Source organism: Amblyomma maculatum, chromosome 2, assembly GCF_055883805.1.
Source record: "Amblyomma maculatum isolate TAMU_Amacu chromosome 2, ASM5588380v1, whole genome shotgun sequence".
NCBI lineage: Eukaryota > Metazoa > Arthropoda > Arachnida > Ixodida > Ixodidae > Amblyomma > Amblyomma maculatum.
The window spans coordinates 27,862,232-27,877,635 of record NC_139345.1 but is presented as its reverse complement, the minus strand read 5'-3'; the positions used below and the strand labels follow the sequence as shown (position 1 = coordinate 27,877,635).

General features: G+C 49.6%; 1 protein-coding gene across 2 annotated transcripts in view; it reads left to right on the top strand.

Annotated features, from left to right (window-relative positions):
• Positions 1–15,404, top strand: part of LOC146198201 (uncharacterized) — a 289,671-nt gene that overhangs the window by 197,579 nt on the left and 76,688 nt on the right. For both annotated transcript variants that reach the window (XM_084593600.1, XM_084593601.1), the window contains one exon: positions 6,265–6,442. In XM_084593600.1, coding sequence (XP_084449726.1) covers positions 6,265–6,442 — 178 coding nt within the window. The remainder of the gene's footprint in view (positions 1–6,264; positions 6,443–15,404) is intronic.

Below are 15,404 nucleotides of genomic sequence, written 5' to 3'. Positions count from 1 at the left end.
ATGTGTACAGAGATAGCGAAGCGCGCTGTCCGCCTATAAAGGAGCAGCCGAAGTTTAAAAAAAGCGCGCGGCACCAATAAAAACATCGCAACTTTCTATAGGGGTGCCATGATGTTCGCGCTGCGTAGGGCCAGCATTGTATATGTCCTCATAGGACTGGACGGATTGTGGATATCTTGAGAGGCCGCCGTTTCAGTGCACCGCAGAGTGACTATCCGGGCTGGTTGGTTCGTGAATAACGAGAGCAGCGCAAACAACGGGAACAACAACAACAAAACAACAGAGCTTGTGTATTTTCTCTGTCCTCGTTGTTTGCGCACTTCTCGTCCTATTATTATTATTCGATGCACCGTCACAGTTTCCTATAAGAAGAATGAGTCAGTGCTGCTAGATTGCTCCTGGGCAATACTTTGAATATCTAGCCAACAATAATGCTCGTAGACTATCAGTACTGCTACTTCAATTATATTTAGTGCAAGTTGAGTTTCACCACTGTACATTGATTTCACGGGGAGGGGGGGGGGGGGACAGGCCAAACTCGAGCGAAGCGTACACGCACCATAAAGGACGGGGAAAATACTGCTCAAATGTCTCGTTAGACAGTAAAGAGTGCAGCCATTTATTAGTGCCGGGAAAACTGCCTGTGTAAACAGTTTTGAGACGGGGGAAATGTGGTATTTGTCGTCTGTTCTTGCAGCCTGATAGAGAAAAATACGTTAGTTCTGCGTGGTGGCCCTTACGGAAGACGCATGCTCAGTTGCATTTGTCGTCAGTTTGAATTTCAAGCGCAGCAAACGGAAATGCGCAGAGGCGCACTTCTGCTTCGCTTAACGAGGAGCCGCCGTTACTCCGTTACCGCGCTCTTTTCGCGACTGGAAGCACAAACCGGCGTATTCTTTAGGATGAAAGCGCCGGATCTCTCTGCGGCGGTCTCAAGAAAGAGAATGGGAAAGGGGGAAGCACTTCGCCGGAGACGACGATCGGCGAGCAGTGATGGCATTCGTCGTCCTCTCATGCGGCCATTCCGAGAACGGCACCCCAGTGCATTTGAGCGGCACTCCGCGCGTGGGGCGAGAGCTTACGGAGCGTCCGCCGCACGAGCAGACCATATGTCTTGCACCCTTTGCCCGCGCGGAGGATGCGCTCCTCCGGGTTCGCTTCCTTTGTGGCGCCCGTGCTTCTCGGAGCAGGAGATGGTAAGAGAGGCGCCTCCCCTGCCGCATCTCAGGGTTGAATCACTCGCACACATGCGCCGCGGCGCGGTTAGGAACAGATGGAACTAGGGGGAACAGGAATAAGAAAACTAACGGGGAAGAGAAGCGTAGTCCTGCGAAGTGGAGCTGCGCGCTCAAGTCTCTTCGTTCTGGAAAAAAAAAAAAAAAAAGAAAAAAAGACGAAGTATAATAGGCTGGGCACAATTAATCTCATCCTTTAAGAGTATGACAGGATGGCGTTAATGTCTCCCGTGTGCAGATTCTCTTTCGCGTAACTTCCGCATTTTGCTATTCGCTTAATTATCTATCATTTAATTTTTACCTTTATTATCTTTTATATATACGCATCGACGTGCATTCGTAAGATACCGCATCACGTGGAACACAACCTGACATTGATATAAACCTTGGCTTTAATTAGGTCGTACGAACGTACTGGCGTGGCCGAGGAGTAACCTGTCTTGACTTAAAATGGAAAGGGGCCAGAAAGGTTCAGTTCCCATCTCAAAGGAACTGCGCCCTAGTTGGTAGTTCCTTCCGATTGGACCATTCCATGTGTTCTTGTGGCGTCACACAAACAGGCGACCAATTAGTGCCTTGCTTGCCACCTGCCAGAGGCACGCTCGAAAATTTTCGCTCACGACGTCAATGCCTACTACGTCGACGCTGGATTTTGTTCGGGGTGGGGAATTTAAGCAGTGCGTGCAAGTAACCCGCTTGGTCGCATGTTAGAGTGTATAGTACATACATAGTTCCCTACGCGCCGCGCGCTGGCTTCGCCCAGCTCAAGACTAAAGACGCTTGTTGACGCATGCGCTGTTTCAGCGGTCTCGCTGCATGCAGGCACCAGGCGGTGACCTGCAAAGCCTCGAAACTTCGTTTAGGTTTGCCCTCATGTTCTCCTCCGTTCTGGCGACAAGGTCACCGGTGATACACTGACGAAAACGGGAGCTAAAAACGTTTCATGCTTAATGATAATAAGTAGTGGATCATGCATGCGACAACCAAGCTATATAGGCGACACAACAAAGTTGCTTCACGTCGTGGTGTTAGATGTTGGACCGTCTAGTTCGCCTCTCTAGCTGGTCGATCACCTCAGCTGATCCACCAGCGATGAAGAGATGGCGTGGAGTAGGAGGCTTGGAAGACATGAAGTTAAGTGTGCAGGAAAGTCAACTAAGAAGCATACTGGGAGCGTAATTTAGAGCATACGGAAAGCCGCCCGTTGGGCTTCTTAAATTAAGTCCGTCGTCTCCGGATCCTTATAGCTGGTAGATTCAACTGCTTTATGATCGTCGAATGGTCTTCAAGCCGCTTCCTAGGCTCCATCCACCACATTAGTCATCACACGCATCCTCGCGCACGGTCGGTGCAGGGTGCAGACCTTTCGCGAAGTTCCCATGTACGACCAGGTCATTGATCTCGAAAAGGGTTTGTTAGGGCTTCTTTCAGTCACGAGCTGTGATTCTCAGTGTACTGGCGCCGGAGGGGCGAGCCGAATTCACAGTTTTAGGCCTGGCCGTAAAAACGAGAGTTTATTGCAACTCACAGAGGTTTGGCCATGTACCAAATTTCCGTGGCCTAGTTTTCGCTATGACACCTAAATTTGAACAACGAAAACTATAAATCAATACGAAGCGCTGCTCAAATAAAGTTTGCACAGTTAACTAAATAAATATGCGTGAGTTTATTGCAACTCATAGAGGTCTGGCCATGTACCAAATTTCCGTGGCCTAGTTTTTGCTGTGACACCTAAGTTTTAGCAGTGGAAACTAAATCACTGCGAAGCGCAGCTCAAATAACTTTTGCACAGTTAATTAAATAAATATGCGTGGGCCACAAATGTACACAATATGCCCGTGTTTTGTCAATTAGATGCGAAGCTATTGAGCTTGTAATATGCCTATTTTTGGTCTTTTTTTTAGCGCCGGTTCCAAATAACTTTTCCACTGAAGCCAAAAACTATTACTTGCGTACGGAGGTTGGCATTTCATTTAAGTATTCTATAGAAGCGCCATCTTTTTGGTGCGATAGTTTTTCCCAAGCATACTTTGTGGGGAGGTACATCGAAGAGAAGTTTTCTTTTACGTACTGCGTCTTTTACGCACTCTATTGGAGCCAACGGTTATCGCTGCTAACACCGCATGCCGTTGAACCAAAAGCACATTTTTCTTTGTAATGAGTCAAACCTTGTCCTTCTAACATAAGCGGGATGACTATAGCGATCACACAAACATTTTAAAAATGTCCAGTGGCCTTGGAAGCTTGGGACCTTTATTACTGCACAGTGTCCAGCACACAGAGACGGAAACCGCAGGGGAGCTTGCTGTTCTCTGCAGAAACATCAGCTGCGATAGGTGAACTGGTGTCAAGATGGTTAGCGATATGTAAAAATTAAAAGTAAAAGGGGGGAGGGGGGTATTTCGTCTAATCTGGTCAACTAAGGGCGCTCGGTGCTTTAGACTGCGAGTCTGCGCGCGCGTCGATCTCGGCCCTGTGGGTTACTTTAGACTGAGTCTCGAAGTTCGTTGCTCTGCTTAGCAGTATTCTAGTTCGTACTCATCGAACGATTTCTTCGTCTTTTATTTAAAGCAGAAAAAACCTAGTTAGCAGTACGTGGCACGGGGACTGTGGAAGTTGGTTAGGAGTGGCTGTAACTGAACAGCAAGCTTACCTGGAAGTTGTGCCGCGCTTTTGCAGTGCGGGTTAATGACTAAACATTTGTTGAAGTCCTCTCGTTTGTATACGATCGATACCTCAATCGTTCGTCCGATATTTCGCGTCGTTTCCGATGGTAAGGCTAAATTATAGGTCACGAAATCATGCGCGGTCCCTTTCGTACATAGACGCTAACTACAGTTTGCGTCTGGCCTCTTAGAGCTAAGTGCGTATTCGGGCCATCGATTGCCAGGTGAAGGCGCTCGAATATTTGTTTCTTTTTTAGTAGCTCTGCTAGTTCTTTATTTTTTTCCCCGCTGTCACGCCATGAGTCCGCTCTATTTTACGTCAGGCAGGGACCTGGAACAGCGTGGGCAATCGGGTGGCGTGCTGCGTGTGGCTACGATGACCTACTAGTACTATCGCAAGCATTCACCAGCCGTTATCATAAGCGACAGTAATTAGCGACCGTGCTGTCTCCTTACTTCACGCTGTGCTCGTTTTCATCGTTATTTTACATCTCTTTTGTACATGTACATTGCGCTCAACGATTACTGACGATGATGCCTGCCGGTGACTTGCGCCTGGTCTCCTTTGAGGGTTACAAGATCATGTACAGTCTTTGTCAAAAGTATACGGCCCAGGGGTTTTCCTCCTAAGCCCCGTAACGGGGCTCGTATCACGCGTTCAATATCTTATAGATGACAAAGCTCGTCCTCATTCTGCTCTTGCTTACATTCATGTTCCAATATGGCTACCAGGCGCTGCGTTACAGGGAGTGGAGGCGAAACCCTTGGGCCGTATATTTTTGACAAAGACTGTAAATGATAGGATCTTGTTTGTGCACGGAGCATGGTGTCTAGAATAGAAACCGAGACGAAGTACACAATGGTGTCACCTTCGTGTGTATCTAATATGTACGGTTGAAGACAGATGGCTACGAAGTGTCGTGCACATTTCGAGGCGAACTTCAGGATGGTGACTTCAGAGTGGTCGAGCCTTGCTTAGCACAGAATGCAGATGTGCAGGAGTGTAGAGAGCTTCTACAGCGGCTGTACGAGGGCATCAAGAACGGGCCTACACTTCAACGTCATCTATTCCTAATACAAACTTTCTTTGCTACCCAATCCTTGACCGATCTCCCTGTGTGGGTACGTGCCGTATGTTATTTGGTCAACAACAACATACATTGTTTCTTCTTCTGCACCTTACATACGTATCAGCATCCTGTTCAGTTCAGTTCATTTTATTTCCTTTCAAGTGAAAGTGGAAGACGGGGCAAAAGACATGTCTCCCATACGTAGCTCGCTGCACGCAACTGTACCAAAAACATGAAAAGGGACATCTCCTGATTAATACACACAGTAATATATATGAGTACCACATATAAGCACACAATGCAGATATAAGATAAACATCATTTTTGTGGGAATAAAAAACAACAACAAGCAAACAAACGCAAGGGAGAATATGTGACAATGCATCGGTGAGCAAATAAAATGAAAAATGAATCAGCCTCTAACAGGGATTACATGACGACATAAACCACAAAGAAAAAATCACGAAGTAAAGCAGGACTGATAGTTTGTATTCTGGCGGCTGTACGTACTTGCGTTAAATATTTTCTGTGGTCATTAGGAATGCTTTATTAATTGAGTACCATAAGATCGATGTTGCATTCATGAAGGTTAAGTAACTTTACTACTTGATAATCAAGGTCCTGTTCGGAATGCGTCCTCGTGCCGTTTTTGAATGAGCCGCCACCCTGGACCCGTGCGACTCATCGCGTTATCGTCAGCGGCCTGGTTGTTATACCCGAGCGCGCATGAAGGCTGTTTTGCTGGGTCTGTCTCAAAACTTACGCCCTTAACCAGACCCACGATGTATAGTCTGCAGACGCGGCTTGACGCGTGCCTCAGATTAACGTCGTTGCTCATCGTGCAGGCCATGTGCACATTTAATCTTCGTATCGGCTTTCTGGCAAATCACCTTTTTACATTTTTCCTTCCTGAACGCAGGCTATAACTATAATTGATAAGGCCAACCTCTTTGTTTGTCTGTAGTAAGTTTACCTCTCCTATTTTCAGCAAAATTGTCTTGCCGTATTCGTCGACTAACCAGCATCAGAATGAAGCAAGCCTTGCCGATTCTGATGTTTTCACTTAAGTTCTGGCAACATTGTGATGCCCTTAGCAAAACCATAACCACGCAAATGATTGCAGTCGGTAATACTATCGACTATCGAGAATCCCGGCTGATTATTCCTCTAGAGCCCTTCATCGGGGCCCGCGCAATGAGTTCCGTGTTCATGAAATAAAGCCATCGCACATATGACCTGTTTATAGTCAAAACTGTTCCGCATTCTCACACTGTGTTTCTGCTTCTCTTCCAGCGTGGTCGCTAGTGACGCTGGTGCAAGACGCCAAGCTGGCGCCCACGGCCAAGACGCAGACGTGCTTCGTGGAGACTGCCATTCAGGAGACGAACCTGTGCAGCAACGTCTTCAGGAAGCACGTCACCGAGAAGGCGTTCAACGCTTCTGATCCCAAGGACCTCAAGGAGGCCTGCTGGTGAGTCCGCGTCACTCGAGGACGCTGAGTGCTGACAATGATTATCCGGGCTTCTTTTCCCTCGGCCTATCTGAGTGGCCCGGCCGCTGTTAAGACCGCATTTCCCATGAGACCGTGCTGCCAAGTGCCTTTACGATTAGGGAACTGTGTTTGCAGCGGTGTGTTCTGGAAATTCATAATAAGTCATTAGGAGAACCAGTGATAGGCGTGCATTACATGGTGGCGAATATTAACTTGGAATGCGTCTCATTTCAGAAGTTCAGCGAAAAAGTTGTTACGAATGTTACGAGATCAAGAAAACGTCGTTGCATTTTACGTTTATTGTAGCTTCTGGAGTGTTTTGCTATATATCAGTATGGCGAGTGAGTGCTCGTAAATACTAAATATCGGGGCAGACTTGTGGCTACCTAGTGTTCATCTCGACTTGAGGAAGAGAGCTGCTGAAGCGTAACAACTTTCACAGTTTCATATCCCTTACGCAAGCAAACATAACGGAGCTTACGATTACTGTAGAGGCCCGGCTTGTTCAACGTCCTCTCTGTGCTTTTTATCTCTTCGGCCTCTGTCAGGGGATTTCAAGCTCAGCTCGCCAGCCCTAAGCTAATCTAGTTACCTTAATTCAATACTTCTACTGTTCATGACGTTTGCCTGCAGCTCTGAGGCGTAGCGTATAGCTCCTTTAGTTCTTTCTGCCGTCGCTACATATTTGCGTATAGTCATCAGCATGTGCGAACAAGAAAAAATCAAACATTCAGCTCATCGAACTTGCGTGTCACTGGCATGTTGTGACGTTGCAGTGCAGACCAGGTTTGCAATGAGGCATACAGTATTTTCCTCGTTGGTAACATTTTCGGCAGTGACTGCGCCGGAGAAGCTTGTATCCAAGAGTGCATTCTTAGAGGCCGCGCCATGGCACAGCCTCCGCTGCCTGCTGGCTTGCTTGTGGCGAATGTTTTTTTTTTTTTTTTTTTTTCTTGAGATCTCTGGATAGGAAGGAGAGGTCCCTGCATTCGTTTTTCTCCAGCAGAACCCTTGCGTGACGCAGTACTCAACGCCTCCGTCAGGGGCGTCCATCTTGTCGCCATTGAATTCCCCCTTCTCATCCCCCCCCCCCCCCCCCCCCCCCCCCCCCCCGCTTAGTCTTTTAAGCTACGGACACTTACACTTTTTATTACTTTTCGCCTTTTGCAGCTGTCACTTGTCTAGATCCGAATACCGGGTCTTCTTTTCTTTTTTTTTTTTAATTATCGGCTCAAGACTGCAGCAGCACGTCGCAAGCCGTAGAAGACACGGCGGCCGTGGTATAGGGAACGACCACGCTGCCCGTGCGTCGCGCGTTCAGTGCCTCCTGCGGACAGACAACTGAACCTTTGGCCCCTTGGTCCAGCGGGTCAAGGGCTCTGCCGCGTGCTCGCATCCCGTGTTGAAGCTCATCAGTTTCAGCGCCAAATGCGGCACGAGTGGCCGCAGCGGCGCGGGAATCGCAGTGGCCCGATTAAGGGCGGAGGCGCGCAAGGCAACGAGGGTGAGATGGAGAGAGAAGGACATCGTTCTTCGGACGAAGAGCGAAGAAAAGCGCCTGCGTAAGATAACGGCGGAAGGAACAAGGAATCCTTGCATATCACCCCGAGCGATCAATAAGGGCTTGTACGCCGGGCGTGTATTAGGAGGGAGGAGTTGGCGAGTTGCCAGCGGGGCTGGGAAATAATGGATTAGAGGAAGAGAGCCGCCCAGTGTTCCCCTTTTCCTCCTCCCTTTCGGCCTCGTCCGCGTCTGCCTATAGCGTCTGCGGATCCCAGCCGTAATAGCTCTCAGACGTCCGAAGCAGGCGAGTTTACGATGGTGCAGTTTTGGATCTTTCCTCCTGATTCTGGCTTAAGAAAATGGCGGTGGTATACATTTTTTTTTTTCGCTACACTCCTTACGCGCCACTTTTCTTAGCACACAGTTACAGCGGGCGCTCGTCGTTGCCATCCTTCCCTTCCGCTGCACGCGCTCCGCGGCTGACGTCCAAGGCTGCTCCAAGGCATGTCGTCGTCCGGACGTGCGCGGCCCAGTCATGAAGAGAGCGGCGGCGCTGGCCATCGATTGACCAGCGGCCCGGCCGTAAAACGAGGAACCGCAAACGACGCGGATTCATCACCGGGACGCGCATCAACGCCGCGATGCGTTCCCTTCCGCGTAGCGCCTTCATCGCTTCGGCCTGCAGAAGACGCTGCATGTGGCGGCTTCTTCGCGTTGTGGCTTTCCTCTCGCAATTGGTGGGGGGGCATGCTTGGGTCGCATTTCTCGCTGCCGGCCATGTCTTGTTGTCTTTCTAACCCATGAATGCGTGATAGGCACACGACGTATGTTTTGGACGGTTCGGAGTATTCTCGAAACTGTTCGCAAGAGCACAGACGCAGATGAGCGAGCTCATTGCTTATGGTCGAGGAATACAAGCACGCGGCAAACTCTTCGGAGATCGCCAAATCAACGTAGTCGTATAGTACTTGGTCTTCTGCTGAATCGGGCGCGCGGGCTGTGCTGAAAGTAGATGCTGTGCTTCACGAACACGTTCAAGCCCGGAGGAGCCGCGGGAAGACGCATTTCGTCTTTCGCGCGTGCGTTGTTCGTCGTGCCGTGCCAACGCGCCTTGAGCGTTCCTTTTTTTTCTTTTTTTTTCTTTTTTTTTTCTCGCCTATACCCTACACGGAGAATTGGTGGAGGTATGTATACTTTATTTCTCTCCCGCGTTTCTGTTTCGCCAGCCGCGCGCAGCCGTCACGGGCTCAATATTGGCCGCATTTCGACGTTTAACCCCCTTCCCATAGCTGCGTCAAAATGCGTTTCGGATTTTCTCCGTGCTGGTGGCCCTCTCCCTCTTCTCTTGCAGCCCCCGTTTCCCCAGAGATGCCGAAGCATGGCAGCGGGCGGGCAGCGAATAATATAGCGCGAATGGAAATCATTGTCAGATGACGGCAGCGAAACGTCCCAGACACCGAAACTGCTTTCGGGCAAGAGATAAAAACGGGCGCCAGTGCCTAGCTGCGCAAACACATACACTGCGCACAAAGTCTACCAGGGACGACGAAGAAAACAGGCCGCGGAGCGACGCCGCGAAAAGCGACGAACGCCTACTGAGGAACCAGCCAAAGAAAATAACGAAAACAATCGGAATACGAAACAAAGGCAGAAGAAAAGTCTTCCCGCTGTTCTCTTTTTTTTCGTTGTCGTTCCGGTCGCCGTTCGACGACAGTTTTACGCTTGGATTGCCACCAAGCTTTCCGCTCGAGTTGTTCGCTGAGAGGAGCGGTGAAGTTTCTCCTTCCTTTCTCTGCTCCGGCTCGCCTCCTGCAGATCTGCTCCCGCTTTTCCCTATTTCCGTTCTTCAGGCGCGCGCAGGGAGGGGAACACCAGCCGCAGCCAGCGAAAAGCATTTGGCCAGGCATGCAAGACAGCTTGCGTGCTATTTGCTGCCAACTACCGGGCATCTCCCTCTCGTGTTGTTTTCACGGCGGTGTATTTAATTTTTTTTTTTTTTGCAATTTGTAGTTGTTGTTTTTTTTTTGAAGAAAAATATGCGCAGCTATCATAAATAAAGGCTGGCTGGTGGCTGAAACGCCAAGCTTCATAAAGCCCGCGGTCCCGTGCCCATAAATTACGCCATCACGCGTGTAGTTAAAAGCGAACGTTCGCGAAGGGACTGTCACGACCATATGCAGGTTACGTCAGGAGCCTTCTTTTTTTTTTTTCTCTTGTCGCTGGAAAAATAAACTAGAAATATGAATTCTGAAATTACTTTGACAAAGTTGACAGACAGGTGACCGCGCGCACTGTCTTTACAACGCGACAGCGCTAAATTCGGATTGGCGGAAAATGTTTGACGTCACACATGGAGTGGCGCAACTGGCAATTAATCGAATTGCGGTGAGAAGAAGCCGAGTGAGGCACGTACGTACAGAGCCGTCCAAAATATCTGCGAACACGGCGGCTCAGCGTGGCAGCGCTCCGCGGAGCGTCAGCGCATCCGGCGCGGCCGCGCATCGAAGCTCAAGGGCCTGGAGGCGATGCTTCGAGTCGTCTGCTACAGCGCGGAGTGTAGTGTTAAACGGCTAATCTTTCTGCGCGTTTCCACTTGGTGAAAAATTTTTTTTTTTCGAACATTAAAGCAGTCTGCGAATCTTCTTTACGCAGTTCCCGTAAATAAACTGCTCAGCTTTTCTCTGAACGCGCTGTAGTAGTTTGATATTCTTACTGCAATGCGGGTCCTATGCCACAGCTAAGCTGGTTAACTAACTTTTGGTAACTTTTTAATTGCTAGTTAGACGTCTAGCTCCAATCAGAGATGCTGCATGGCACAAGTGCGACGTCACGTTCGCTGCGGTGTGCGCCGCTACGTTCCAGTCCACACGAGAGACGTCCACGTCGCAGAGTGCGCCATGGAGTGACGGCACAATTCAGTTTCGAATGGGCGTGTCATTTGGCGCGAGATAGCCAAGAGCTGTTGAGTCGCAGCACCTAATTTAACTGTGCTTTCGGAATTGCACGCGCTGTTCGGTTTCTTCTTTCTTTTTCTGAGTGGGCCTCCTGTGTAATAATAATAATAATAATAATAATAATAATAATAATAATAATAATAATAATAATAATAATAATAATAATAATAATAATAATAATAATAATAATAATAATAATTGGTTAACAGAAAAGGAAATGTGCAGTATCTCACACACTTGTTTTGTGGATACTTGAACCGCGCCGTAAGGGTATAGAGATGTGATGTGATAACAACTTTATTTTTCCACCAGATAAGGAGGCCTCCAATCCCCGCCCCCGGCACGCAGGCTTAAGGGGCGGGAGCCGAGGCCTCCGCGATCAGAAGCAGGCAAAGACCTGTCTTGGCTCTACGCGGCTTCTTCGCCGCCAGGCGGATGGCTTGTTGGTGTGAAGCAGGGACCTCGCTCCGCAACGACGTCCCAGGCTTCTTCACAATTTATATTTGTTTTAGCAACTGGGGAGCTAGCACATTCACAGATTATATGGTCGAGGGTCCCATTCTCCCCACAGTGCTTGCATTTATCGTTTTTTCTATCGTCCATCTGGACATAATATGCCCAGACCGGGTTTACAAAGTTCCCAGCTTGCAGGCGCCGCTATGTGACTGCCTCCCTATTGTTTAGACGTTTATCCGGTGGTGGCACCAGTCTCCTGCTTAACCTGTAATTTTGATGAATCTCCGTATAATTCTGCAGACGCTCGTCCATGTTCCGGCAGTCAAGCGGCTCCACAGTTACCCGGAAGTCGATAGCTCGGTCTAACTCGTTGGCCGCTTCTTTGCCAGGAACGGACATATGTGCAGGGGTCCAAATTATGCGAATTTTTCTGTTTAATCGTCTACTGTCCAGAATCCTTGCCGCTTCCGGCGAGTCCATCTAGCTTTTTGATTGTTACATCAATATATCCATTCTCCTGAATGAATAGTCCTAAGATTCTGATTTGATCTACCTTTGGAACTGGTTTCCCTTTTACTTTAATGTCAAATTCCCAACTGCGCTTGCATCGGAGTGACTTTGGGTTATAGATGCATAATTCAGATTTTTGCGGCGAGCATGATAGACCTCTACTGGCAGCGTAGTCTACGACAGTGTCCGCCGCCGCCTGCAGGCGCTCCTCAATGCTCGCATCACTACCCTGGTTAATCCAGAGATTGATGTCATCCGCAATAATACTGAAATTTAGCCCCTTTATGTTCCTCAGAGTTTCTGGGAGGCCCCTCATCGCCACATTGAAAAGGAACGGGGAGAGAACCGAGCCCTGCGGCGTCCCCCTGCTCCCTAACTTCACTGTGGGGACTGAATGTCTTGAAACTTCATGCAGGAAGTTCTGTTAGATAAAAAGTCCTTGATGTACTCGTATTTTCGTGCACCTACTCCGACTTCTTGGAGACCGTGGAAGATAGCTTGGTGTTTAACTTTCTCAAAAGCCTTTGTCAAGTCCAGGCCGAGAATCACTTCGGCGTCTCTAGAACGCGAGTCGATTATGTCGTATTTGAGTCGAAGCATCACCCCGGTCGGAAGCCGGCCATCTCGTGAGGCCACAAGTCGTTTTTCTCCACAAAGCACGTCAGTCGTGTCTGGACTACATGCTCCATCAATTTCCCCATGCATGAGGTTAGAGAAATAGGTCTTATATTTTCTAGTTTCGGGGGTTTGCCCGGCTTTGGGATTAATTAGAATTACGTTTGCCGACTTTCACTGCCGAGGCAGGTGGCCTTTAGTCCAAATTTCTTGCATATACTCAGTAAGAGCGCTGACGGAGTCATCATCCAGGTTTCTTAAAACTTTATTAGTTATCCCGTCAGGGCCCGGGGCCGATTTCGTTTTTAGTCCCAATATTTTCTGCCCTGACCTCCGCCACCGGGATGAGTGCGTCCAGCTCCTCGTTGGTAGCTCCGTCATACTCTGGGAGGGGGACATTAGGGTATCGCCAATGTACATGTTGATTAGTGCATCCATAAATTCCGCGTCTGTACCCTTAAGCGCATGCCTGGCTTTTGATAATCTAATTCCCGATTGGGATTTTGAGTTGGTCGGATCTAATAGGTGTCTGAGTAGACCCCACGTTCTGGAAAGGCTCATGTCCCCTTCCATCTCGTCGCACCTGCTGCACCAATTCTGTTCGCATAATTTTCAATTTCTTTGTTATGTCTAACTATCCTCCTTCTAAGATTACGGCAACCATGGCACGCACAACGTCGGAGAGAGAGAGAGAGAGAGAGAGAGAGAGAGAGAGAGAGAGAGAGAGAGAGAGAGAGAGAGAGAGAGAGAGAGAGAGAGAGAGAGAGAGAGAGAGAGAGAGAGGTTGGTTGGTTGGTTCATAGGAAGGGAAAGGCGCAGTATCTGTCACACTTGCTCTGTGGACACCTGAATCGCGCCGTAAGGGAAGGGATGAAGGTGGGAGTGAAAGTAGATAGAGAGAGAGGGGGGCCGTAGTGGAGGGCTTCGGAGTAATTTCGACCACCTGGGGATCTTTAACGTGCGCTGACATCGCACAGCACACGGACGCCACTTCGTTTCGCCGCCATCGAAACGCAGCCGCTGAGGCCGGGATTCGATCCCGGAAACTCCGGCACCAACTGCGAATCCTGACACGGCGTCGGTGAAATCCGAGCTCTGGTTGGACGGCGTTACAAACGGCGTCTCAAGTGTCCGACAAATGAGCGGCGCGCAGCAGAAAGGACGCCGGTAGACCAGCGCCGAGTTTCGATATGGAGGCTAGAATAGTTTCGAGCCGTTCAACGTTATGGCGTCTCCACAATACAGGGTTGCCACAACTGCCGCCTGCTAAGCCTGATAGTGAATAAGGTCTATACGGAGGAAGGTGGGAGAGAAAGTGGAAATAAGGACAACTGGGTCAGGCAGCGCCTTCCAGGATATCTTGTAGTATGCAGAATTGTTAGCGTACAGCATTATCTTCACGCACTGTGTTTAACAGCTTATCTCTGTGCCCCGTGGGTGGAGATGTTTAGCACTATTACTTTATATTATCGAATCTAGTGGATATCTTCAGACGACCGGGTATGGCAGCACCGAGGCGAACTTTAGAATGCTTTTGACTTCGTGATTAGTTGGCTGTAAATACTGTGTTATGCTAGAGAAACATGGCGCCTTCGGGCGCAGCCTCCACGTGCAGTGTGGCTGCAGTCACAGAAGCATAATTGGGAGAAATGGTGCACCATCGCCGTTCTGTACACAGGGAGGTCTTAGGATGGCGGCCACGCCTGCAACATGGTCTATCAATCCGCGACTTATCTAGCTACTAAATGAAGACCGAAACACGCGCACAAACAGAGAAATACGCTGTCCTATAGTTACTAAACTCATAATAAAAAGAAAAACGGAAGCGAAGGGAACCGAAAGGAAGAAAGCGGCATGCCTGCAGCGCATGTAGGCTCGGCGGCTTCCGGTCGTTGGGCTTCGCTTGCTTTTCGGCCTCTCTTCGGTCTCCCCTTCCGCGCGTAAATACGAGGCCGAACTCTACGTGCTGCACTTGCTTTGCTCAAGTGTTCTTTATTTTTATTAATGTCATTCCTGGGGTATAGTTGCGAGCGGGGCGGAAGCCGGGCAAGGAGAGGGAGAGAAATCTGTGTTTGCGTGGTGGAAAACAAAAGTACAGCTCTGTGTTCAAGTAAGGGGGATGAGAAAAGGGCAAGAAAAAAAATGGGGAGGGGGGGGGGGGGGGGTCAGAAGGAAGGGAACCTGGTGGCCCCCGTTCTTCCTCTCCACGCTCCGTCGGAGCATGCTCCGGCGGCTTAAGCGTGGTAATGAATATCGGAGCTTATCTGTAGGCAGAAAAAGGAGCGGCGCGCTTCGGAAGCGGCAAAGGTTATGTAGGCGTCCCGTTGATCCCGCCTGCGAAGGGGAAACAAGGGGGAACGAGAGCGCGGAGGCACTTGCATCAATCTGGCTGGCTCTCCTCCTCCTCGCTGCGAACCGCTTTTACGTGGCGCCCGAATATCCAGCCGGCGTTGTAAGGCTTCGACCTGTGCGGCGGCGTGGTTAAAGAAACAAAAAAGTGCTAGACGAAATGGGGAAGAACGAAAGAGTCGCTGTTCGCCTAGAACAGCGGGCTGCGTCGTCATCGCTCGGGGATAAATCGGCCATCGAGGGAGCGTTCCATCGAAAGAGGGAAAATCCAGTGGCCAGTACGAGGGCCTGGTCGTAATTCCCTCTTTGGAGCCGTTATCATAAGGCCGAGTGTGCGCCGTAGCCTCGCAACTGTGGGCTTACAGCGAGTGCGGTGAAAGAAAGAGGAACGCCGAAGAAATGGGGCTGCGCTGGAAGGATGAGGAATGTGGGACTTCGAGGCTGCGGCGCTGGCGGCTGCCGGGCTCGTGGAACCTGGCAGGTATACAGCTTCCATCGGCGGTGTGGAACAGGGAGCTGCAGCGGGGCCGTCCATTGCGAAAGCCGTCGTTGCT